At 41.9% G+C, this 27,911-nt stretch overlaps 2 protein-coding genes across 2 annotated transcripts in view; both read right to left on the minus strand.

The window, feature by feature from the left end:
* The window catches only part of frmd5a (FERM domain containing 5a), a gene marked incomplete at both ends in the record, with an annotated part of 98,937 nt that overhangs the window by 63,329 nt on the left and 7,697 nt on the right, over nucleotides 1-27,911 (minus strand). The window lies entirely within an intron of this gene.
* On the minus strand, nucleotides 5,065-5,628 carry LOC308293586 (group XIIA secretory phospholipase A2-like; the record flags this gene model as incomplete). Its single annotated transcript, XM_080736174.1, has 1 exon — nucleotides 5,065-5,628. The coding sequence occupies one exon, from the start codon at nucleotides 5,626-5,628 to the stop codon at nucleotides 5,065-5,067; it is 564 nt and encodes a 187-aa protein (XP_080592300.1).

Here is a 27,911-nt window from a genome sequence, read left to right on the forward strand (position 1 = left end):
TCTGTCTCTCTCTCTCTCTCTCTCTCTCTCTCTAGATACAAAATAATTATCGCCAATTCGCCATATAAATGCTTCTAAAACATACCTGAGAATGATGATGGTTGATTAGAATCCACAGGTTATAATCCATATATCCAGGCTATAATATATTGTTTTGTAATGGTCCACAAGCAGCCAAGCAGGCCATTGGCGCCAGGCGGTCCTTTGCAAAGGGGGGTCCCTGGTCGGCTTTCTAACAGGGGGTCCGCGGGCCCAACGCTTCGCTCCGCAGAGCAGTGGGAACACGATAATCAACTCTTACAAAATCAATCAATAAAACTGCCCGATTACATAAAGTTCACGACGCGATCCAGTTGAGTCAGAGACAAGTGAAGTGGTCCCTGGAAGGGGGTCCGTCCTCTCATTACCCTGCCTGGTCTCCAGCCAACACTTCTCACGGACCACCACCAAAACTCCCACGCTCCCCCACCACGCTCCTCCCAAAAAGCAAGAGATCAACTAGTGTCGTTACTAACGAGCAAAGACGCAGAGGAGCTGTTTAGCAGGGCAGTGCAGAGGATTTTTTTAGGGGCAGGGGGAGACATTTTTCCAACATGTCCTAGAATGTGAAAATAGCAGATCTACAAGCTCGACTTTGATTGATTGATTGAAGACTTTATTAGAAGTTTGCATAGGAAAAGGTACAGTTTCATGACGGTACAGTTCACTGGTACAAGGTCTACTAAAAGGAGATCCATGAAAAGACTAAGCTTATTTCCACTGGAAACCATTGAAGTATCTCATATAAAATTGAATGACAAGCTCTCAATGTGTCACAGTCTCAGAGCGATGTGTTGAGCTTGTAGAGCTTGTAGATCTGCTATTTTCACATTCTAGGACATGTTAGAAAAAAGACTCATGCCCCCTTTTATGTCTATTTGTGTGTGTGCACCTGTACAGAGCAAAAGACAACCAGCAGACACACAGAGACAGAGAGAAAGCGCCCCCAAGTGGGGGCTCACAGAAATACTCACAGAAATACTGCAATATAGTATGTGAGTTTTTTGGTCAGATATAGCCAATAAAAATATTTTTCTCTGCATTTTTCTAAACAGAAAATTCTAAAAATAAATCCTATTACATAATTACATTAGTACACTTATCTGATAATGCCTGAAGCCATAAAGACACATCTCAAGTGAGTTATCCACTTGAAAACAGATCATTCACAAAAAGGTCAATAACTCCAATTATTTTGAATTTCCACCTGGATTTTGAAAAAACAAGGGGTTTGAAATGGCCAAAACTCTAGATTGCTACATCGTACATACAAAAAAATATTTTTTGGAGAGACTAGAGGATGTTCTCTTTTAATCCATGCACTGTATGACATTTTCGTGCAAACAGGGAATTTAGGAAAAATGTCTAAATATGAAGAAAATGCTTAAACAAAATGGCAGGGGAGCCTACAGTGAATGTTAAAATGGCGGTCAATGTGTTAAGTAATATAGCTTTTTTGGGGTGGAAATTCTAGAACATCTTTTGAAATAATTAAAAACGAAATGTAGGGAACAAAAAATAAAGGGGATCTCTTACTTAGTTGTGACCCATAAAAATCAGTCCACGACCACGACCCACAAATTGGTCCACTGTTTGGGAAACAGTGATCAAGAACCATCTAGAGTAAGGGACTTGATGAATGAACCCATCCTTTCTCCATCTAGCAACTAAATCTAGTTGAATCCTCTCACACCAGGCCCCTTGCTTCCCTATAACCTCTCCTCATCAACAAATTCTGCGATATTTCAGTGATATTTGTTTGTTAAATAGTTAAATAGCTCTATATTGCTATCGAGTGTTTGTTCAGCAAAAAAGGCCCCCTTGTCTCTCCACAGTCTCTCCAGCCCTTTAATAACGAGAGAATGCTGTACATTTCCAGCTTGATCCAATCAGGAGAGAGAACTCATAAAGGATACAGGATTTAAGTGAAATTGGAACAGAAAATTGGCAGACAAAATTGGAACTGGACTGGAGCACTATAAAATTGATGTTGCCGATTGGATGAAATTGTTGACCCACGTGAAAATGTGTTAAAATTGTTTGTGTGTGTGTGTGTGTGTGTGTGTGTGTGTGTGTGTGTGTGTGTGTGTGTGTGCGTGTGTGCGTGCGTGCGTGCGTGTGTGTGTGTGTGTGTGTGTATGCGCGTCTCCAAGCAAGTATTTGCGTGTGAAAACCTCTATACACTAGAGCATTCACGAATAGTGATTTTTAGTATTCAAATTATTCTACCTCAAAGTATTCGAATAGTCGAATATTCAACAGGACTGGCCAAACCGTCAAATATTAAGTAAGCAAGAGGCGGACATTGTGAAAATAGCCGATCTACATGCTCACAACGCCTCGCAACGTAGATCTGCTATTTTCACAATATTTATCTGCAGAACAGAATACCTATCAGGGTGCGGGTCCCCAGTTCAAATATGTTTATTTTGGGGGTCACGGCCTAAAAATTCAACCACCAGGGGCATTGACAACTCATTCTTATGACTTCCTATCTCGCCAAGCTTTATAAACTATATATTTTTTAAAGAGAAAACAATAAAAAAATAAGCGAATATTCAACTTCGGTGAACAACGTCGAATAGTGACTTTGATATTCGAATATTTGGTGAATGCCCAACTATACACCTCCTCATGAACCACACACATGCCTCTAGCCTTCCTGTATCGACCACAGGAACACAACAATTGAAACGTTAAACATGAGTTGTACTGTACTGCCATGAATTCATTTTAATTCATTTATTTGAGTCATAAGCGGCAGTGAGACAAAAGATTACGGTACACCAACCCATGTCTAAAGTTCTGTTCAATTGTTGTGTGTTCCTGTGGTGGATTCAGGAAGGCTACTGTAGAGGGACTTCATGTGAGGTGTATAGAGGTTCACTTGACAAGAATAAGAACATACTTGCTTGGACACACACACACACACACACACACACACACACACACACACACACACACACACACACACACACACACACACACACACACACACACACACACACACACACAACATTGCCATCTGGCATGAGGAGGAGCATGGCAGGGCCGGTGACAGTGATTAAAGTGCAGATCATTTATGTTCTAACCTTCCCCCAGGCTATAGGTCCAAAGTGGACTAAAGGGCTATTGCACGATTGCACCACCTGTCCTAAACACTGGTCGTCATTAGCCAAAACCATAATTCATCAAACCATAGTGTCATTTCAAACCAACACAACCTTCAGAGGTCAACGGGAATGTTGATTAACTTCCCTTGGGTGGAAACACACCCCTTGGGTTATTATCATTAGAAATTTGCTTTGATACAAGAGTCCTTCAAGCTTCACAAGAAGCCCACAGAGAGAACGCCATCTTGAACGAACCGCCACCAACCTGGAGCCCAAACCACTGATCCCATTACCCACCATGCAATCAGCCTTTTGAAAGGCTATGGCACCACGTTCTGCTTGCCACTGCTCACGTCACTCATCTGCTCTACTGGGACTCAGTCCTGCGTGCGCTAATGGCCCAAACTGTGCTGGATTAACAGAACGCACTAATGCTGCGCACCTCGGGAACCAATTACAGTATAGCAGAACAAGTGGATTTTCTTCCACAGGCTTGAATTCCACACAATGATGTCCTTTGGTCTTTTACAAGCACTGTGTGCTGTAAATACAGAGAAGTCAGCAGCCATTCACTCAGGATAGGTCATAAAATAGTGTCTAACAGAACTGTTACCGAAGTGTTACCTGTTCTTAGTGTCATACTGTGTACCTTTTTCTGTTAAACAAGTTACTTTTTGAGCGGTGCTAACCGCTCTTCCTACCGGCTTTGTGTGTAGGTCCCTATATCCGTATGAGCACGAGACTAACGTCATAGAAAGTACACAGAGACCGACATCACCACAGCTGATGTCACGGACAGAACGGCCCATACAAGGAGACGTTTGATACCATGCAAAGTGAGCACCGCTCACTTCACACAAGTGCTATTTTTGATATAATAATCCTTCACTTGTATAGTTTTCATGAGTAGTTCACCCCCAAAATGACTTTTTTTCTATTGATTACTCATGCCATGGAGAGTAGAGTTCAATAATATTTTTGGGTTTTTTCTAAGACAAAAATTTAATTCAAGTAAATTTACCCCCATTGATTCCGGATGGGGACCCGTTACGAAACGGGTCCCCATCCAGAATCAATGGGGGTAGATTTATTGTTATCACATTTTTGTCTTAGGAATGTGACAAAAACCTAAAGATATTATTGAACTCTACTCTCCATGGCATGAGTAATCAATAGAAAAAAAGTCATTTTGGGGGTGAACTACTCCTTTAAGTCTGACTTTGTGTGTATAGTCGGGTAGCCACAGGCCCAAAAGCTCAAAGAATAGGGTTTTACCTGTGATGTCATGACATACTTTTTATTTTTGTTTTTTCTATTCATTTGGTCATTAAGGTACACAGAATGAGAGGCATGCTCTGCCGGAAACATTGTTATGGCCATTTGTATACACTGTCCCATCGACTTCACTATACAGGAAAAGAATACAAAAAATAAATCTGCTTTAAGTAGGGGTTCTTCATGATTCTGAATCCATTGCAAGCATTTGTTTTGCATGAAAAACATTCCTAGATTTCGGCATCTCAAAACTGTGATTTTTGATGACTCGTCACTTTTCACCGTTTTGTGGGGCTGTCATGTGCATGCTGCCAGAAATGGAAATACCAATTTTCTCATGTTTTATATATTTTAAGATACCGGTATATAACTCATTTAGATTGGGCTGAAACCTTGCCCAACTACAGAGTTATACAATTTACAGTTTAGGCAGTTAGTAGACACTCTTAGTGCAGAGCATCTTACAAAATTAAATTACATTTGTATTACCATGAAAAACAGTGTCTCCTCTGTGACTCAAATGACCTCCTCTACGGTCTAAAGGATAATCCTGCTGAACACGGGAGGCACGCAGTTACCAGCCGAGCTCTATCTCTGAGAAAACATCATGAGTTTGAAAGAAGTTTGCATAAGTTTGTCATAATTCCTTCTTCTCTGCGTACTGACACATACAAGAGTCTCTCTGGCTGTCCAGGTAGGGCTTGCAGCCCAGGTGTGTGACGGCTTCACAAAGCAGGGTCACAGTTGACTCGCACACTTGGACGCTATGGTCCAAACCCAAAGTCTTTGTCACATCTCTACATATGGTCTCCAGGCAGCCCTGGAACCCCTCGTCGCAGTCATTTTTCTGACGGCCGCAAGTGCCATAGCAAAGGTCATGGTCGTTGCAACATGTGGTCATGGATGGGATGCCTACATCAAACTGGACTCCAAAGAGAGGGGATCCACATCCATTTGGGGTTGGAGGCTTGTAGTGAGGACGTGGTGCTGGCTTAGAACCATCGCTACATTTGTATTGGCATAACCCATCGTCACCACCAAAGAAGTCAAGTGCAGCGTCAATTCCATCACGAATGGTTTTCCAAGTCATACGCCAGTCCGGGGTTTCTAGCTCTTGTTTGCATGCTGACACATGGAGGGATAAACATCCAAAGAAGCACAACACCAAGAGAAGAGCAGAGCGGTAGGTGTGCTTGTTCATATTCCACATAACAAAAAGCCTTTCACCAAAGAATCAGAAAAAAGTGTGAGCTAAGTAAAAAAGCATGACCGCTGAAGATGTATTTATACTTCAATGCAGACTATGACATCACAGATACGACATAGATATGTCATAGATGACTGACATCATGGACTATCCACATTAGCAGACGAATCTGCCATTGCAAAAACACACACGTGCATATCTCCTTGTATGGGCCGTTCTGTCTGTGACATCAGCTGTGGTGATGTCGGTCTCTGAATACGTTCAGTGTACGTGATTGGATTTCACTCCCTCCGAAGTTGTGAGGGACCAATCAAAGCCCTGTATGCAAATATGGGATGGCCTGGCCCTTATCACCAGAGGCTTTTTTGTAATTGTCTCTTGGAAATGCAGATTCCATACAGAGATTCACTAATATCTACGCAGTGATATCCACATTAAGTCAGAGATCGACATGTAACCCACGCCATTGTTAGACCTGTCTTGGTTTTCCAGGAGACCACAGGCAAATAAGAACAAATACTGTAGAATCACTGCAACACATAGCATGCAGATTTCCAACGTACAAAGTTCATCGTAAATGCGTGTGTGTGGTATGTGGTAAACAGTATATATTAGGGATGCACCGATATGGAAATTCTTGGGTTAGGGTTTAAAATAACAATTTAGCCGATACTGATACGGATATATGTTTATTTAGTTTTTGGGCCAGGGAAACAAACAAATCAACATTATAAGAAATAACTGTTCAGAATCTACTCTCTTGGTAGGCTGCAGTTAACCAACACAACAACATAGCCAGCGCAATACATGCTTAAAAACAACAGATAAATACTGGCTACTGCCATTACATTGGTATCGGCCAATGTTTGCCGTTATCCGTCAATATCGGTATCAGCAAATAAACCTCACATTAACCGATAACGGCAAACATTGGCCGTTACCAATGTGTGGCCGATATATCGTATATATATATATATATATATATATATATCTCACAGTGTTTTTGAGACCCAGTGAGATTGAGACCAGGAGCGCTCGTTTTCTATTGACCATGACGGAGGCGCGCCGTCTCAGGCGACCCACGTGAGACACCGCCGAGCGAGCGAGTCGCCGTGTCGAGTGTTTCGAAGGTCGCATGAGCCGACTCAGTGCCGTTAGAATGTGTAAACCAGGGGGACAGAATAGTAAATATTGTTGTGGCGATTGTTTCTGCGACCAACTGCCACTCAAAAGGACTAGCTGCACAGGGAACGAGCGCTCCAAGTTTCAATCTCACTGGGTCTCAAAAACATATATACATAGTGTATGGGCATGCGCCCACAATCTAAAAGCACTACAAGACTAACCAATTTACAGAGTAGTGCTTCAAATATGCCCCTCCTTGATCATACAAGTAACAAATTATTATACATGTAAGTGATAAATATGAAAGATCCTGACAGCATTCTTGATCAAGACACCTTGTCGTGCCTTATTTCTTACTTATTTGTAGTTCCACCTGCAGTCATTAGCTTTGACAAGTTTCTCCTTGGAGATTTTGCGTGACTCACACAACAAACGGTGTTGAGAGAAGCTGTGATATCTGGTTTGTTTACAGTATATTGGTTACGAGGGTGGATCACTGTCAGTCAGGGTGAAAACAAAAGCAGCCACAGTGAGGCAAAGTGGAAAAGTAGAGCAGAGCAATCTGCTAAGCTCCATCCTCAGGGACAAATACAAGTTCAGCATGTATATAATAACAGAAGAAGAATAAATCTATCACAGTACGAATGGGGCCAAGGAAACATGCTGGTGTCAAACGGCTTATGTAGTCTGGGGGGAGAGTGTGTATTCTGAGGATATTGTGCCATTTTGAATGTAGAATAACTTGTATAGTACTGTAAAGAAAGGGGTCATCATTTTGCTCCCGTGCCAAGCTGCAACATCACAAATAACATTGTGGGTCATTACATTGGTTTATAGCAGGGGTCTTCAATGTTTTCAGGCCAAGGACCCCTTAGTTGAGAGAAAGATGAAGCAGGGACCCCCACAACCTTTTCAGAGATTCCATATCGTCATTGTTTGACAGCACAGTCATCAGTGTATTTTGGATTCAGATATTTAACCACTTGAACAGTCAATACCTTTCGCTATGTACTTAGTCTGCTGTTTTTCCCCTCTACACCAAACCTCTTTGCCAAAAATAGCAAGCTCACAACGCCTTGCGCTGCGAGTTGTAGATCAGCTATTTTTGGCTAAAGTTCTCAGAATATGGTTAACATAAAAAAAGATTTTGAGGACCCCTTATAGTAACTCTGAGGACCCCCTAGGGGTCCCGGACCCCCTGTTGATGACCCTTGGTTTATAGCCTATTAACAAAATGCACACAGAGCAGATAATTCCAACACAAATCACCTTCTCCCACAGTGAGTGCTATCAGTGTTCTGAAGGGCCTCTGTAATGTCACACAGCCTGATTGAGGTACCAACAATGACTCAAAGTGTCTCTCCACTGACACACATAGACAGACGTTGCAGGGACCTGATTAGGTAAACATGCTACCATTGACATGGCAGAAGAAACAAGACAGATGTTAACACAGTGAGAAGCCAGGGTGAGATCCGATACATTCTCATTTGTCCAGGCTAGTGTTCAACATACCGGTAATAAAGCAAGGAACACAAGGATCGAGGAACAACCAAAATGATATCGGTGAGCACCATTTACATATGCTTGTACATAATCTGTATACTCAGCAGCAGTGATGGAAAAAGTACTCACATGTTTTACTTGAGTAAAAGTATCAATACTGCATACTCTGTTACAAGTAGACCCTAACACAACCTAATAGTGCAGTGTCCAATGGTCAGTGCGATAAAAACAACTAAAAGGTGACGCAGCAAGACGCACATGAGCACCCTCCCTGGAAGGTCCTTAGAGGTCAGAGTCAGTACAACTATAGTTCCAGTAAGAAAGGCTACCGTCGGCGTCGTCCAGGAAGTAGTCCTCATCAATCGACCGTTGTGTGTCTCATCGTACAGCTTAAGAGCCTCCACCCCCTGCAAAGAGGACCCAATGACAGAGCCCGCTTTCCTCACAAGCCTGTTTAGGTTAAAGGTGTCACCCGCTCTGTTGTTGCCACCCCAGCACTACTACTAACTAAAGTTTGCAAATAAATGTAGAGGAGTAAAAGTACAATATTTGGATCCGAGATGTAGAGGAGTAGAAGTAAAATATTGGAAAGCATCAAGCATGTATCATATCTAGCTAGGACTTGCAGTAGGTGGCTTGGCAAACAATCTGGTTGACTCTGGGTGACATACTGTGGCCATTTGGTGGAGTAGATTTTAGTGTCATTTATCTCCACAAAGTTATAATAATGTTTCCAAGTTGCAAAGTTGCTGTTGTCGCAAGCTCTTGCCAGCATTTGCCGACACGAGTACTCTCCTCTCTGTCTTCTCGCTGTGTGTGTGTGGTGTTTCTGTTGCCCTGTTTGTGTGTGCGTTTGGACATGTTGGTGTGTATTTTGTAAGACCCGCCCAAGGCCGTCTCTGATTGGCTTACCCTGGAATTTTACCGTAGGTTATACGGGCACGTCCTGATAAGCCAAACGCCGATAAGGCAAACGCTGATAAGCCAAACTCCTTTTTTTTAAAACCTCCTTTTGTTATGGTGAAATGTGAGCTCACCTGCATCGCGTTTCATTCCATTCATGCGTTTATCGTGCGCTTGCCCAGGCCTTACGGCCTGGGCATAAATATAATGATTGCATTCACCACGGCTACGTAACTCGCGCGGCCGGCCCTGGCCCGCTCTTCGCGGGCACTCGCGCCTGCGGCGCTCGGGCGCGAAGAGCAGGACCAAGGTCCGCTGGCCTTCGCGCCGCTTGCAATGTCGTGGACAATAACTGTGACATATAACCATTGTATTGCTAAAATAAGGAGGATACTCTGTTTCCTTAACGGGGCGGCAGAAGATCACTACGGTAGGAGACCCGGGCAGTACATTTGCGTTTGCCTTATCGGCGTTTGACTTAGAGGGATTTCCCCAGGTTATACAACCATGACTCCTCTGAAACGTGCATTGACTCAAGGTTAGTGTGATAGCGGCCGGTCAGTTTTATGTTCATGTTAATGTGAGAGTAGTCTGTGACAGACAGGCTCCAAGGCGGAACTGTTTCTCCCAGGGAGAAACAGTTCATTTTGATCACAGAAAGTAACACAGTAACTTGCCCCTTTAAACCACAGTAACTATTACGGCGTTACTGAATGGGAAAGGTAACGCATTACGTTATTCTGCACAAAAAGTCCTACAGATAGGTCAACATCGATAATCGATGGCCTAGGACTCTCTCAAATCGGGATTGCATCAGACCCAAAAATCAGGCATCGGTTGGGCACAAGTCGTCACTCCTCAGTGATGGTGAAGAGGTGGGGATTGAAATCAGTGAAACAGGGGGTTTTGATACATTTGCTTTCAATTAACTAGTATGGCCAGATTGTCATCTATGTCAGTTTGCCATCCATTTAATAACCTTGCAATTGATATAAGAAAATGTCAGGAAATTATTGCAAAACCACCAATCACCAATAAAGAGTGGAGAGAGACTACATATGTACTCCATGTAGTCAAAGGCCTTTTGATTTGGGTTCATGTTGTATGGTTCAGGAGTTATGAAGGACCACTTGCATGACCACCAAATTAACCCCATGGGCTATTATTTGACCATGAGGGACCTAAAAAGAACAAAAACTCAAAGGTTCCATGTGGTTACATGGGAACCTATTTCTCATGTTAGACTAATAGCCAAGGTACTTTCTCACTTTCCCATGATTTCCCAAGGGGCTGAGCGGTGGCTGTCATACCCATGTGGTTGTTGTTCCAATTTAATCATCACTGCTTTTAACTAGCTTTGTCTTTAAAGCTATATTATTGTACACGCATGTACCGGTATGAATAAAGTGCCAGTCAGCAAAGGGTTAGTCAGGGCAATTGAAAAATATCAAGCCAATATCAAACATATAATTTTCCAAAAATCTGTCTGTCTGAAACAGCGTTTCTCCTCAGTGGCTGGAGCAATTGATCTGAAATCGCATCACCATTAGCATATGAACACACCTAACATAACTGTGAAGCCCGATTGTCACTTTCACAAATCGTTTGCTGTATATTAGCATTTTTCCAAAAATCTGTCTGTCTGAAACAGCGTTTCTCCTCAGTGGCTGGAGCAATTGATCTGAAATCGCATCACCATTAGCATATGAACACACCTAACATAACTGTGAAGCCCGTTTGTCACTTTCACAAATCGTTTGCTGTATATTAGCATTTTTATGGTGTATCTACTATCTATTCTGCATCTAGCATGAGGCTTATCTATTCTGCATCTAGAAGAGAGCTCATATCTTTGAACGGGTAAGGGCTAGTATGTAATTGAGGAGTGAAAATTACACCTTGTTGATGCCTTAAATACAGCTGAAACCTCTAATAGGGCCATTAAATGTATTGCTGGTGGTTATAATAACGTAATCTGAAATAATTCCCAGTGTCGATTTTCCATATGTCTCCCACCAACTCCATAGGTGCTCATCACTCACGAGTGGCAACACAATTAGCTCTACAGCAGCAACGGGGCCTGCAGCAGCTGTCCGAGGCAGTTCCCACCTGAGGAGAGGGCTATTATGGGATGTCTCAAACATCATGAAGGGCACTCCAGAGGGCTTTCCTTAAAGCTCTGCTGCCAATCTTCTGTCCATCATCGTCGTTAATAATAGAAGGCCCGTTAATGCCTCCTCTACCAGGAGACCTCTCAGGAGCACCTGCTGCAGCCAGTGGTAATCAAATGATGATGCCACAAAACTCAGCCAGGTGGGAGAAAACTACGCTGGCAGGGGTGTCGCACCAAATTCTGGGCCCTGGGTACAAGGATTCACTGCGGGCCCCCCATGAATGTTCTTCGTAGCGGGAGGGGGTTTAACCCATTTAGACTGGGAACGCATTATTACGCGTTATTTCTGAAAAATCGTGAACATGTGTGCAAGTCTTTGAATATTTCTAATCCTTTTTTGAAAAACCTATGTTTCTATGTCAGTGGTGCTCTTACTTTTTCATGTGAAGGACCCCCAAAATGATATGTATTTGGCCACAGACCCCCATCTCAAAATATTTGAGACATAGACATATATTCAAAGATTTGCACACATTTTCAAGACTTTTCAATAATAGCAAATCTAAAAGTTTAGATTGTAGCTCTGCTATTATTTTTAATAGCTAAAGTATAAAATAATTAAGGCCCCTCCACCTTGGGCCCTAGTAACTCAGTCCCACTTTTTCCCCCCTTGTGACGCCCCTGACCACACTGGTGCCATGTCCAATGAGAACACGTGAGAATCAAGGTCTGTCATCACCCCACCATAAGTTGCCTCAACTGCACTTAGTTTCACCTCTCAAACCGCCGGAATGATTAACGCAAATTTTCTTGTGCACGGATTCCGAATTTCCACTCGGCAGAAGGTCACAAACCATCCCTGGGCCATCAGCACACGCACGCACGCACGCACGCACGCACGCACGCACGCACGCACGCACACGCACACGCACACGCACACACACACACACACACACACACACTAGATTTGAAGTCAATAGACAGACAGACAGACACAGGTTTCTGCAATTTATAAATAGATGACAGGCTCGTGGAGCCCATGAGTCAGAACAAAATATATGTTTATGATAAAACGTACTTTTTAATTAGTCAACTTAATCATTATGATTTGGTTAAGCTTTGTTTATCCAACTGAATACTGTAGGTTATCCTGCCGGGCTCTACCTGTATGTTTGGTGGTTATGGCTAGTGAGTTCAGAACCGTTTGACAAATTCATAAATACTGTGAAATATGACATTTGCAGGATTTGTCAATTAAGGATCGGTTGGCCTTGCCTATAAAAACACTGCTCTCTGTACCTGCACTGTGGGGAATAGTCAGAACTAAGAATAGCTCAACTCACCACAAGCTAGACCACAGTGCAGCATCAACAATACCCTCAGATTCCCCACAGCCTGCAGAGAAGCCATCGATCACCTGTATTGATAGGACCCATCTACTCACATTGAATTTCAATTAGGGCAGCTCCCATACCAGTCGTATACTGTAGGATGCTATTGGAAAATATATTACATTTGCAATTTAGATGTACAGCTTTTCTACTACTGCCTCATAACTTAATGATTATATCACATCATGTCAGGCATAACTTAAGTATCCAACCGTTCTATCCTAAATTAAACTATATTAACATACACAACATAAATATCGTCACTGTCGGGCAGAAACGTCGTATCTCCAAGTTTCACATTTGTATGTTTTTCGCAAAGTAAAACCCTGCTTCATCATACAAGGCCATCGCACAAAAGTAGTGAAAACAGCCGATCTACAAGCACACAACGCCTCGCACCTAGTTTAAATCATTTTTAAAATGATAAATACAAAACGAACGGTTTTGGACATACAAGGTTTCCACCCGACAACGACGATATGCAAAACCAAGTGGAACTGAAGTTCAATATCTCGTTTCAAGCACGTATTGCTTGAGAATTATTTATTTTCATATATTAAATAATTTATTGCAGCATAGGTAAAATCACCTCAGCAGCAGCCCAGCAATTACAGATTACCAGCGTGAAAACTAATATAAATACACTTGAATTGCTATTACAAAATTGCATAACTTGCATAACATAAGGTACTGAATAAGCTTTGCTGCACAGACTCTTGTTTCCCTATGCGAACTCAAGGCAAACATCATTCTTCCCGTGGGGAAGAGTAGGATGAAACCTACGCAGCCCAGCCTGTCAAAGCACTGAATAAACTGCCTGAAGCCTTTTGTTTTGAACAGGACCAGAACGTTGATGTTGATTGTCTCCAGACTGATTGCAATGATGTTACCATGTGTCACAGATATCCTTTAGAAACAAAGATAAATGAGAAAGGGGGTTGTCACGATCACCCAGTTTTACTTCACGATTAACTATCATACAAATAATTGCGATTAACAATTTAACTGTGTTTTTCCATTGAACATTGGAACATAAAAATTGCATTTCTATTTGGCTTTTAGGCTTTGTAAAAGAATATTGCATGGGGAAGATTTGACATAACATTAATATACAAAGACATTTACGAATTTAATAATTTTATACTCATTATTTGTTTGTGGGAATAGCCGATCTATAGAAAATTTCTGCTCTAATATTTGCCAATTTGTCCAAAGTTTTACACTTGTTGTACTGTTGAGTGACAAAACAATGTTTCACATTAAGTTAATCATCTGGGGACCCATTCTCAACCCACAGGTTGAGAACCATTGTGCATAGACGAGGTTCTGAACTGGTATATTAGTAAATCTCAGAATAAAACATGAAGCTAGAAGAGCAGCATCCTAGTGGCTGAGGAGAGGCCCAGCATCTGGCTCCTCTGGGGACACCAGGCTGTGTTCAATCACTCATAATGTAAACACCCCTAGAGACATGCACACACAATGAAGGCTTAAACACACACGCACGCACACAAGCATGCACACACACGCGCGCGCGCGCTGGTGTGCACAGCACACACACACACGCACGCACGCACGCACGCACGCACGCACGCACGCACGCACGCACGCACACACACACACACACACACACACACACACACACACACACACACACACACACACACACACACACCTGTTACACACTTTTAACCCATATCACAGCACATTTTACAATGTCTGCGCACAAATGTAAGACTTTATGGCCTCTTTTAATCAAAACTCAAAATGTGTCATTAAATCTTGACATGAACCTACCTACACGTGGCAATTTTGGAAACAAATAGAGGCCTCAGCCTGTGAGTCCTGCGTGCATTCAGTCTGCTATTAGGCAGTGAGGCGTGCAGGTAAACACAGGCAGAGGGTACACTCTGGTCCTCCCTCCCTCCTCTTGGCGATAGCTTTAAGACTACATGCATGGGCAAGGAGAGGAGAGGGTTGTGTGTGTGTGTGTGTGTGTGTGCGTGCGTGTGTGTGTGTGTGTGTGTGTGTGTGTGGTGTGTGTGTGTGTGTGTGTGTGTGTGTGTGTGTGTGCGTGTGCGTGTGCGTGTGCGTGTGCGTGCGCGCATGCGCACGTGTTCACGCGTGTCTCTCTGTCTGTCTGTCTGTACTAAGCTTTATGCCAAGAACAAAGGCTATTAATAGAGTTACAATTTAACAGAGAAGCTCATTATGTGAAGTTAAAAAAAAAAGTAAAAAGATGAGGAGGGAGACCACTGTACAATGAAATACTTGTAATGCCTATAAATACACATAATTTAAAGCATTTTCTAGGGAGATGAACACAAAAGGCTTAAACCTGCAGATTATTTGGCACATTTAGAGTCACACAGCAACACAAGTATTCCAATATAATAAACATCCATTCCAAATCTATTTGTTGTATTGTAGGAATTTGTTTTGGCAAGCATTAAAAAATATATATGTATGTGAAAATATTGTGATTAAATTGTTTAGGCTTAATGGAATATGCAAATTGAAACTGCACTTCCCATAATGGAGTCTTCAAGGACAATCAAATTCATACGTCATCGACAGTCAGCTGAGACTGTGATTGGCTGAGACACAAGTAGCCTTTTACCATACCAGCCTTATCTATCTATCTATACCTACATTTTAAAACTGCAGCCAGCGGTTTTTGTCAGTTTGTGTGTGACTCAGACACGACCAAATGCAGCACTCCAATTGGCTAGGAAGATCACGTGGCAAACGTGACGACGTCCTCACGCACACGTCCTCACGTCACACCAGCGCCACACAAAAGTCAACACAGAGAGAGAGAGAGAGAGAGAGAGAGAGAGAGAGGCTTTACAGTCCGTGGGTCTAAACAGAAAGTGAAACTTTACAACGCGAGAGAGAGAGAGGGAGAGAGAGAGAGAGAGAGAGAGAGGATAGAGAGAGAGAGAGAGAGAGAGAGAGAGAGAGAGAGAGAGAGAGAGAGAGAGAGGCTTACGGTCCCCGTGGCTCTAAACCGAAAGTGAAACTTTACAACGGCATGGAGAAAGGCAGCACAGCAGTCCTCAATTATTCATTACTAGAGGTTCGCGGCCCTTCGGGCCGCTCACATCTAGAGTCCACGCCCGCTTCTTTACTAAAAAACTGTTTTTTTTCAACAAAAAAAAGTGTTTTGAAAAAAAAAAAAAAGTTACAAAAAAAAGAAAATATATTTTTTTTTTTAAAAAGGGAAAAAAAACAAAAAGTTTTAAAAAAAAAGTAATAAAAAAATAATAATAAATAAATAAAAAAATTTGGGGGGGGGGGGGGAACTATTGTGGCAGAACTATTTTTTTTTTTACTTTTTTTTAGTAAAGAAGCGGGCGTGGACTCTAGATGTGAACCGCGAACCTCTAGTACAATCACAATCAGGGACGTGCTGGCCATTGGGAACGGCCGGTTCATTCCCGGCCGGTCCAGGCCGGCCATTAGGAAAAAAATAAAAAATAAATGTCGGCCTTCATTCCATTTTGGGGGCTGTGCGGCCAACAAAGTAAATCGTCACTGTCGGGCAGAAACCTCAAATGTATACATCTTTTCGCAAAGCAAAGCCTGCTTCATCATACAAGGCCGTTGCACAAAAGTAGTGAAAACAGCAGATCTACAAGCACAATCGGCTGTTTTCACTAGTTTAAATCATTTTTAAAATGATAAATACAAAACAAACGGTTTTGGACATATAAAGTTTCCACCCGACAACGACGAAATATAACTAAAAAATAAAATAATTAGGGCCTCTCCAACTCTTTTTCCCGGGCTGAATCAGGGGCCCAGCACGTCCCTGATCACAATAAAGGTTGCAATCCATTATTTGGAGCTGAACATTAAGTGAATAAAACCAGGAAAAGACAACAAATACCATATCACAATATTAGTATCCAAAATCCCAGTCGATATCTAGTCTCATATCACAATATTGCCCAGCCCTTATTTAAATTTTGGCCTAGAATGATTGAATGCTTTAACTATTGATGATATGTATTTGGCCACGGACAACTCAAAATATTTAGTTCCAGCCAAGGACCCCCCAGAAGCAAAGTTTGAGATACAAACGTTCGCTTAAAAAATACATATGTTCGAAGATTTGCACGCATTTTCACAACTTTTTCTAAAATAGCAGATCTACAAGCTCGCAGCGCGGCACTCGGTGCCGCGCTGTGAGCTTGTATATCTGCTATTTTTCAATAGGTAAATAATTAAATAATTCTAGGCCTGAATGGGTTAAAGTGAATTGACCGTAACTCGTCCTTGCCAGAGGACAGTTCAGTTCGCCATAAAGTGTTCATATTTCCATGAGAGGTCCATTCGGTTAGATTTGTGTGCACTCTCAGGAGCTTTCTACAGTGCTGTCGGTCATGGCTGGAGCTTGTTTTGTGTCCCCTTTGTCTGCCTTTGTCCTCTCCAGAGACACCCATGACGCTGAAGCAGCACACACAAAGGAGAAGGGAGGCTGACAGAATGAATGGAAAGCTGCTGGTGCAATCTGTGATGCGCAGATGCATGTGGAAACAACGGGCAGTCTCCAATCACCATTGGCCGTATAGGAAGACGGATGTAAGCCGGAATAAATAAATACTAACTCATCCAGACGCAAGGATAATGATGAACACAAATACAACTAGCCTTGTCACAATACTGGATTTCTAACTTCGATATACGATATTTTGAAGCATTTCGATACTCAATATCATTTTCGATATCATGCAACCACGGCGATTTTAGTGCAAAAATGTTTTTTTTTTTTTTTTTTTTTAAGAAAAATACAGAACTTCTTGAGGTAGATGGTAGTGCACTTTTTAAAGGCCTGCCTTTGATGTTTTCACATTCTAAGTGCAAAAAAAATAACTAAGAATAAGCCACAGTAGGAAGGATACACATAAAAGTAACGTTGGTGTAAACCAACGAGAGAGGTAAAAACTGAGTATCGATAAAAAGTGAGAAGCGGCCGAGGTAGACTGACAAAATATGTCCATATATGGGCATTCCCAGAATGGCCTTAATATTGATGGGCATAAAAGGGATATATATATATATATATATATATATATATATATATATATATATATATATATATATATATATATATTTTTTTTTTTTTTTTTAGTGTGGTTGCCCTCACAGGGCATCATCTGGGAATCAGACGGACAGACGGACTGACTGACGGAAAACTGCGACCTACCGTATGGTCGCAACAAGAATGCACAGAAACAAAGAGAGAACAGTGAAAAATACACATACATATAGACTTTCAGAAAAAAGCTTAATTACCAGTAAGGCTCCCTAATCGGGAGATAAGCGACCGTAGGTCACTTATCTCCACAAATAGGGCAAAAATGTGTTTTGCCAAAATCTTCCTGGTCCATGTTGATGACATGAGTGTAGACATACTGTGTAGTGATTTTCGTGATTTTAGGGCAAAATCTGTAGGAGCAGTGTCCAAAAATGTGTTTTTAAAAATCGGCCTGGAGGTGGCGCTGTATGGGACAGATTCATGTTGATGGGATGAGTGTAGACATACTGTGTACCGATTTGCGTGATTTTAGGGCGAAAATTGTAGGAGCAGTGTCCAAAAATGTGTTTTGCAAGAATCGGCCTCATGGTGGCGCTAGAAGAGGGCCATGTGAGAAATGAGGGGTGGGGTCTCCGCGCCGGCAAGGCGGACGAATAGGTACCGGCCCCGGCTGTCCCGGTCGCTCCTAGCCGGAGTTACGGCATTTTATGTGAGCTGCAGTGTAGGGGGTCCTCCACTGGGGGCGCCACCACTTTTGCATCCGTTCTGGAGCACCAGGAGTCGGTGGTCCCCGGGAATTCCCCGGGAGCAGCCCCGTTGGGGTGGTCATTTGGTCATGTTTGCGCATTTGGTCATTTTTTACATCTGGGGGTCCCCCAGGGACCTGGGGGTCCCTGGAGCTCTGGGGGTCCTTGGAGGTTGTAGTTTGGCAGCCAAGGAACGTGTGTGCAAAATTTGGCATGGATGGGGGCAACGGTTGCGGAGATATAAGCAGGGAAAAAGTGTGACGTGTGAGGTGTGACAGACAGACTGACGGACGGACTGACGGACTCACTCACAGTTTGTGCAGGTTTTGATAGTAAGTGCGACCTACGGTCGCAACAATGTAGCCGGAAAAAAACCTGGATTCCAGAGGAAGATTACCAGGTGGGAGGTGCATATTAAATCCACATAAATTACCCATTACAACAGGAAATATTTAACTTTTGAGTAGAAAATACAACTAGCCTGCCTCATTCCAACATCCACACCACAAACCAAAGCTTGCTTGATGCACCCCCACCCTCCTTACCATACTCGGTTCTTGTAGTTTTGTTTAACGGTGAGCTATGGCACACCGAAAGCCTGATTTAAGTTGGCAACAAAGTGTCACGCAACGTGTGGCTCAACATAACATTTTCAAACTAGAAAAGTGCACTCCTCTGAGCACAGATGTCCACCAGGCTGGATTGGCTACCCAGGGCAATCAAAACTTGAAAGTCAATCATAGAAAACACAATATCCGGCCTTCGGCCATCCGGCCTGGCGGAGATAATGAAACTAGAAAGGAAGGTTCGCGCAGTAAAGTGCAAATCTCCACCAAGAGTCTATTTAGTCTAATTCTAATAACGATACAGTCAATATTTCTACAGCATTTCTACTGTTCTGATCTCTATTGTCTTCCTCCCTCTCTCACATACAAATTCATAAAGTATCAAGTTTGCTCTTCCCCACACTCACTTTGCGTGTCCTTTGCGAGAGGAAGTGAGATCTGTGATTCTGGCAGGATGCTTATCTAGAGAGATGAATTGCTCTTTGATTATAAATTTACAAAAAATTAAGTTAAGTTGTCATTGACCTATTAGATTTTTTTTTTTATTGAAGTCCTTGGCCTGCCGTCAGCATAAACAAGAAATATATTGGACTGATTAATCTGCCAAGTAGTACGCAAGATTAGCTGTAGACAAACAGACAGTCACACACAGGGCCAAAAGCATCTCCTTTTCAATTAGGGCTACACACTTTTGTTTTGACATTTCCATGCATGCTTTTGACACATTTATTGTAATGCTTGCCAAAAACAATCAAACAAAACAAGTACAACATACTTGAAATACAGGTCTTATGTTGCTTATTTTAGTATAACGTTGTTGTTGGGTGGAAACCTTGTATATCCAAGTTTCAAATGTCTAGGTTATTTTGCAAAGTAAAGCACTGCTTCATCATCCAAGGCCGTTGCACAAAAGTAGTGAAAACAGCAGATCTACACCGCGAGGCGTTGTGTGCTTGTAGATTGACTGTTTTCACTAGTTTAAATCATTTTTAAAATGATAAACGCAAAACGAACGGTTTTGGACATACAAGGTTTTCACCCGACAACAACAATAAGCAACATCTGTTTATGTATTTAGTATCTGACTGTATAATCCTTGTTCTTGGCATATTGCTACTAGTCAAGACTATCTAGTGCACACACGTGCATGCACGCCGCTGTGCGCACACACACACACACACACACACACACACACACACACACACACACACACACACACACACACACACACACACACACACACACACACACACACACACACATGTCTATGTTATGAAACTTGAATGAAGAAATAAAAGACAGGGAAGATCTATTGGAGAACAACCTCTCACTCACCTCAGTTCAAGTGTTCCTCTTCACAGACTCACAGCCCCATCTGTACCATTACAGATCCTCGTTGTCGGGTGGAAACCTCATATGTCCAAAACCGTTTGTTTTGTATTTATCATTTTTAAAATGATTTAAACTAGTGAAAACAGCCGATCTACAAGCACACAACGCCTCGCACCGCGAGGTGTTGTGAGCTTGTAGATCAGCTGTTTTCACTACTTTTGTGCGACGCCCTTGTGTGATGAAGCAGTGCTTTACTTAGCGAGAAAATGTACAAATTTGAAACTTGGAGATACAAGGTTTCTGCCCGACAGTGACGATATGCAGGGTATTCTGCTTCCCTGAGCCAGACACTTGTTTGCGTGTGTGCAGATGGTTTTCCTCGGTGGCTGCTCTCATAAGGCCACCTCAGATAGCTGTGGTAAACGGCAACATTGAATCTGAAAAGCTGGATTCATTGCCTGTTTCAGACACAGCGTTCATTTTAGTCATCAAGTGGAGAGCAGAGGCCCAAAGGTCTGTAGCCTAAGGAGTTTTGTTGCTTTGCCAGTAATTCAATGACAGTGATGAATTATAAAAGATGAAGTCTACGTTGTTGTTTTTTTTCCGCTAGTTTAAACAAAACAATAAACATCCAGATGAAAAATGTAGCTGTAACTAAACTGTGACTTTACTTCAGACTCACTAGGGTCTACAAAGAAGGCAAAGTCATTATTTTTGACCCAAGTTTGCCTTTTATAACCTGTCATATACAAAGAAACAAATGTAACAAAAGAATCTAGCTCACTTAAGTTACATTCATTCATGGAGAGAATTGTTCCAAATCAGCTGGTGCCCTCAAAAAGGACCGGAACTTTGAACCGAGATGTTCTTTTCATTGAACAATTCAGCTGAGTCAACATAGGCGCCAAGATCAACCCTAGAAAAGACTTCAATGGAGCAGTCACAGAGAAATACGTCTAACGAGGCTGATGCAAGCGAGGCCTTTACTCACAATGGACAGAAACGACAGATACGAAGAAACTAGTTCCTGTTGCCATCAATTGATGCTGCACCACCAGGATTGTCTGGCGTTTGAGGCTCTAATGTCAAACCGTTTCGCCCTTGATCAGTGCAGGAGCCACACCAAAGCCCTCATAGATGAGAGTCTCCCACAGAATTGAGGGTAGGGAGTCGAGAGGTGAGATGGGGCGGTACTGTCTGTCCAGGAAATAAACAGACTGTGATCATTTGATCAGTGCATAACAACGGTGGAGAGACTAGAGAGCTGTGGAGAGGCAGGGATCGTTAGCTTAGGAAACCCTGCAGGGTCACAGAACCAGAGAGAGAGAGAGAGAGAGAGAGAGAGAGAGAGAGAGAGAGAGAGAGAGAGAAAGAGTAAGGTGGCCTGTGGAGCAGACAGGAACAAAGTTACCACTAGGACCGCAGCATAAAGAGATAGTGGGAGCAACCCATTTAGGCCTAGAATTATTGAATGCTTTAACCAGTGAAAAATAGCAGAGCTTGTAGATCTGCTATTTTTGAAAAAGTCGTGAAAATGTGTGCAAATCTTTGAATATATGTATTTTCAAAGCGATTTTGTAACTCAAATTTTGCTTCTGGGGGGGGGGGGGGGTCCCTGGAACTAAATATTTTGAGATGGGGGTCCGTGGCCAAATAAATATCATTTTGGGGGACCTTCACATGAAAAGGTTTGAGAACCACTGACATAGTAGTCTCTCAAGAACAGACTAGTTGAGCTCCAGTTAAGTGAAAAGGACCTTTTCTTTGACGATGTGCTAGCCAGATTGCTGACACAGAAACATAGGTTTTTATAAAAATCTCAGAAGGATTCAAAAGACACTAATAGAATCGGGTCTAAATCTAAATTTTCACGATTTTTCAAAAAATAGTAGATCTACAAGCTCGCAGCGCGGCACTCGGTATATATATCTGCCATTTTTCAATAGTTAAAGCATAAAATAATGATACACAATAATGTGTACCCATGAGACAGAGGGAAACAAACCCATGGTTGTTTCTGAGAAGGCCTGGAGACTAGAGCATTAACGACTTGTGATTTTTGCAAGTCGACTCGACTCAGTAAAAAGTTGAGTTGAAGTCGACTTTATCGTTTGATGACGTCATCACATTACACGACCCCCCAATTATTTTGGGGGGTCCCCAGATGATTAACTTAATGTGCAACATTGTTTTCTCACTCAACTGTAAACAAACCAACATAAAGTTCAAGTATATAGAGGATATCTGTAGACACATTTCTAAAGTGACAATTTAAGGACTTTTTAATACCTCTAAAATTACAAATTAAACATTGTCCAAATTGTCAAATATATGGTGGCAGAAATTGTGAAAATAGCCGATCTACATGCTCACAACGCCTCGCATTGCGAGGCGTTGTGAGCATGTAGATCTGCTATTTTCACAATAGAACCATGTTATACCAAATGTAATGTAGCACTGTAATATTGGATCATTCCGTTCTTGACAATAAGCAATCCTACTGTTTGAATATTGTACAGATGCACACATGGAGCAAAAATAATGATAGAAAAAAACACAAATGATTTTTCAGTCGACTTGTCGACTTTTTTTGTCGACTTTTTCGTTAATGCCCTACTGGAGACAGCTCTCTCTCTCTCTGTGTGTGTCTCGCTCCTTCTCCCTCTCTCCTTCCATCTCTATCACTCTCTCTCTGGAGGTCTGTCACGGCTGTCAGAGCTTGTCTGACCTCATGCTGCTGACACTGTGTACTGATGACACCCAGATTAGTATTAATCTCCAACCCAAAGCCACCTTTGGCCTGGACAGAACCAGCGATACATCGCGCAGGAGATCAATGTACCAATTCTTGCGTAAGTAAGTACACTCCAGATGCTCTAGATAGACTTTTTCACAACCCTGTTATGGACATAATGTGGTCATTTTCTAAACAAAATTGCTTTTTACATGTATATTAGTGTAGATTACCTCGTTTTAAGTCTGCATCCAAATCTTAAATCAACAATTAGGACAGTGCTGCAGCCATCTGTCAGTGTGAGTGTGGTGGTACCAGCATATCTCCATGTTTCCTCATTAGGCAGTAGAGGAGCATGGGCCTTGAAGTAGACAGCCAGACAAAAGCTGGATTCCCTCACACGACAGAGAGCCCCGAAGCCTCGCATACAAACAGGAGCAGAGGGATGGAGTGAGGGTGGAGAAGGAGAGATTATGCCTCCGGGTGGCATGTTTAGTGGATCTAAAAGACATCTGTCCAGTAGAGCTTCTCACGTCCAAAAGGGCACACACACACGCACACACCCAGTCAGGGCTGTACCATAGAGGAGGCAAATTAATGATAGATACGGAATTCCTAATCCCTGTCATTTATAATTTGGTCGTTAAAAAAAACGGTCAGGTGTTTTTAGAATTAGAATGAGATTAGTTTTGTTTACCTCTAGTAATGAATTCATGTCCATAAGAATGTCAGACCAACAAGAAAGATTAGATTAGCCTTATTCACGGCCCGCCCACTCAGCAAATTTCTCAGCAACTTCCTGGTGCTGACGTCAGTTTAGAAGGGGAAATTAATACAGAAATAGCTGGACTTAAAGCCAACAAATCATTATTTCAAACGGTAAAGTAAATTATAATGCCTTGTGCCTTTTACTATCTTGTGTTCTTGATCATGCTAGCCGTATTTTATACTTTACTATTCGGAAATTGCATTCAATTTGCGATTTCTGTGTTAACTCTATGGGCTTTTAGCAGGGTTTCCCCTTCAAAACGTGACTTCAGCACCAGGGGGATGCTGAGTGGGCGGGCCGTGAATAGGGCTAATTCCATGTCAAGTGAAACTGGAAAGATCACAGCTACAGTACAGTGCCAAACTCTTTTTTTTTTTTTTTTACCACCACGCTCTGACCCACTCTGTTGCATTGTCATATAAACTGTTCAGCGAATCATAAAGAGGAGGGTCACACTCAGATATAAAAAGTCAACTGTTCTTTTATTTCTTTTATTGTTATTATGCCAGACATTTCAGCTTATGAGTTGTAACAGTAACTTGCTCCCCTTTTAAAGAGGGGAAGTGACAATACCAGTTGACAATCACAATTAATAATATACCTCAAATATACTGTACTATATAACATGTTGTCACTGAGGACACAGCTACAGTAAAACATCATTCATAACTAGAAAAGTGCACTCTCTTTCAAGAGTTATAGGCCAAAACATGAAAGGCCTGTTATAGCGCCACCATGTGGGCAATTTGAACGTTTTCACACCGATCAGTCCAACAGTGTTGGAGATAGACACACACTGATGTGACCAGACCAAAGCTTGACTCAAATAGAGCCAGTTGTATAGTTTGACTGTTATATAGGCCATTATTTAACAACTTATTATTATTATTATTATTTTTCAAATTATTTTCTAAAAAATAATATTAGGGGTCCACTTAAATGGTTCCACTTAAATATTTTCAATGCAATGATTTACACAAAATCTATCAGTCGAAACAGATGAATCTCTATCAAATATCACGATTACTGGCCGTGTCATGGCGTCTTTAGGTGGTTATATGAAACAAATCCAGTTTGATTTACTTTATATTTACTTCTGTGCTTGTTCAAAGTATTAAAGTAAAATGTTTTATTTATCTATTTCTTTTTTTTTTTTTATCATATATTGAGTTTAATATATACATATGGAGCACCTTATATTACCTACCCAGAAATCTGGCTTCGGTCATGCTCAAATACACTGCTGTGACTCAACCAAAGCTTGCCTCAAGAGTAGCTTTTATTTCCCCCATCTGTGATGGAGTCAAGCCAGCCAGCTTCCTGCCTCATCTCCATTCCAGGACTCCACGGCACCATGTCAAGTCATTTATGTAGCCACTGAAGCACTTAAACATCACCAACAATCTGCGCAATCTGTTTGCATTACCATGGCCAGAGGCTCCCTCCTTTATACAACAAGCGTTGGCGTGAAACGAGCTATGCAAAGGGTAATAGGATCGTGAACTACACTCTCCTCCCCTCAGCCCTCCATCCATTTCCATACGTCATGGGATGGATTTCCCCAGTTTGCAAAGAGCGTGGGGTGGGGGGAATTCACGCCCCCAGCTGGAGTGTAACCCCTGGCCTTTCTCTGTTTTCCTCCATCACACAACACAGCCCAGAAGACACAATGGAGGACAGCAGCAGACTGCTATTGATGTGCAGACAGACTGCCTGCCTTCTGTCCATTCTCCTGCTCACACACATTCACAAACAGCCACGTGCACACCACACACACAAACAAACAGAGATGCTGAGGTAATGCGAGACATTTGCAGACACTAACTCAAACGAACACCAAAGCGTGTCCCTCGATCCCCTCATCAGATTCTGATGTAATCCTTTGTGTGACCAATGGTAGCTCTGCAGCGCTATGACAAAGCAAGGCAGGTTTATTTGTAAAGCACATTTCAACAACACGACAACTCAAAGTGCTTTACACAAAACGATAAGAGACGTAAACACAGTCGTGCGACGTCCTCCCGAGGATGCACCCCATGAAATATTCAGGCCTGGCACACATTTTAATCATTGATATGCTGCATAGCAACAGTGTGGCAGCCGGGGTGAGCCCTGAAAGCCTGTCCATACTAGGGCATTCACCAAATATTTGAATATTCGAATATCAATGTCACTATTCGACGTTGTTCACCGAAGTCGAATATTCGTTTTTTTGTTGTTTTTTTTCTTTTCTTTTTTAATTGTTTTCTCTTTAAAAAAATATATAGTTTATAAAGCGTGGCTAGATAGGAAGTCATAAGAATGAGTTGTCAATGCCCCTGGTGGATGAATTTGTAAATGCTCTATACCAGGGGTTCTCAAACCTTTTTAGGCAGTGACCCCCAAAATAAACATATATGAACTGGGGACCCCCACCCTGACAAGCACTTTGAATTGTAGGTATTACATTTAATGTGACTCGGTTCCGCAGATAAATATTGTGAAAATAGCAGATCTACATGCTCACAACGCCTCGCAACGCGAGGCATTTTCACAATGTTCGCCTCTTGCTTACTTAATATTTGACAGTTTGGCCAGTCCTGTCGAATATTCGACTATTCGAATACTTTGAGGTAGAATAATTCAAATACTAAAAATCACTATTCGTGAATGCCCTAGTCCATACTCTCTCCGAAACCGAACATTTCGTCTGAAAGGTCCGGTTCAACTACAAAATGATGTCACTCGGAACTTCTGAAAACCATTACCCCGAATTAGAGTTCGGAAAACTGCACGTTGGAAAGTCGGAACTCTCAGACAAGAAGTTCAGTTTCGGAGAGACTATGGACTGGCCTTAAGTGCACATGCACACAATGGGACCGCAGACACTGCTTCAACACTTTGCTGGGCTGGGGCAGGGTTGAGGTCGTGCCAACTGGAAGTGGTTCTTCTGAGTGATGCTCAATAGAAGAACCATGTTTGGTTCCAGAAAGAACCTTTCATACCATCATTTTAATGGTTCCATAAAGAACCCTTCTTAAAAACTAAAACCTTATACTGTATACTTTGTCGAAGTGTCTCCCAGGGGTCTGTACTTGATTCCTTTTCTACAACAAATGTATTTGTGGCAACACGACATGTTGTGAGCTTGTAGATCGGCTATTTGTGGTGAACACATGATTTAAGTGGTTAATGGATGGAACGTTGACAAGAAAAGGTTCTCTAGAACCATATGAGGAACATAAAGAACCATTCACTAAATGAAATGGTTCTTTGTGCAACCATGTAACCTTTTAAATAACCATTTAAGAACCATTATCTTTCTGTGTGTAGTATGGGAGACAGAGACACTGATAAAAGAGAGAGAGAGAGAGATGAAGAGAAACATGCAGACTAACGTGTAAGGTTAAGTCACCAGGGATCTGTAGTGTGAGACTGGCTGGAAAGTAACCTGACTCCACTTCAATAAAACTGTCAATTCATTGCTTTGGTCATATTTTGCAAACATGGACCATTGTCCAGTTAGTAGCTAAATTGATTGAATACTTTATTAACAAATTGCAAACAGTACAGCAAGTCAGCAAGTACAAGCAATTACGCAAGGCAAACAATGCTAAAAGGATAACACAAAAAGCTGTGAGGGCATGTTTCAATTGTGTCCATCTTACAATAAATGCACAGAATTACGCCTGTAGTTCACGTATTTCAAGAACCAGCCCAGAACTACAAGAAAAGGCTCTGGCTGTGGCCCAAATGAGCCAATTGATACCCATGGTAAGTGAAAATAGCACATCTAATCTCAATGAGTTGATCTGGTAGATTTTTGCTATTTAGCAACAAACAAAATTATGATCATCTTGGACATTTTGAAAATGCCATTTTTTATTTTGACTCAAGAACAGAGGTTGAGTACTTTATTGAGGACAACATTATGGTACATGTAGTTACAAGTAAAATGCCATAATGGCGAGTGGGGCCGTAGGGCACGATAAAAAGTTATCAAAAAATCTTTAATGAAGTGATACGAGGAGGAATTTATAAACAAAATTATTCAATTCAATTCATTTGA

This window comes from Nannobrachium achirus (genome assembly GCF_963921795.1).
Source record: "Nannobrachium achirus genome assembly, chromosome: 11".
In the NCBI taxonomy this organism is placed as follows: domain Eukaryota; kingdom Metazoa; phylum Chordata; class Actinopteri; order Myctophiformes; family Myctophidae; genus Nannobrachium; species Nannobrachium achirus.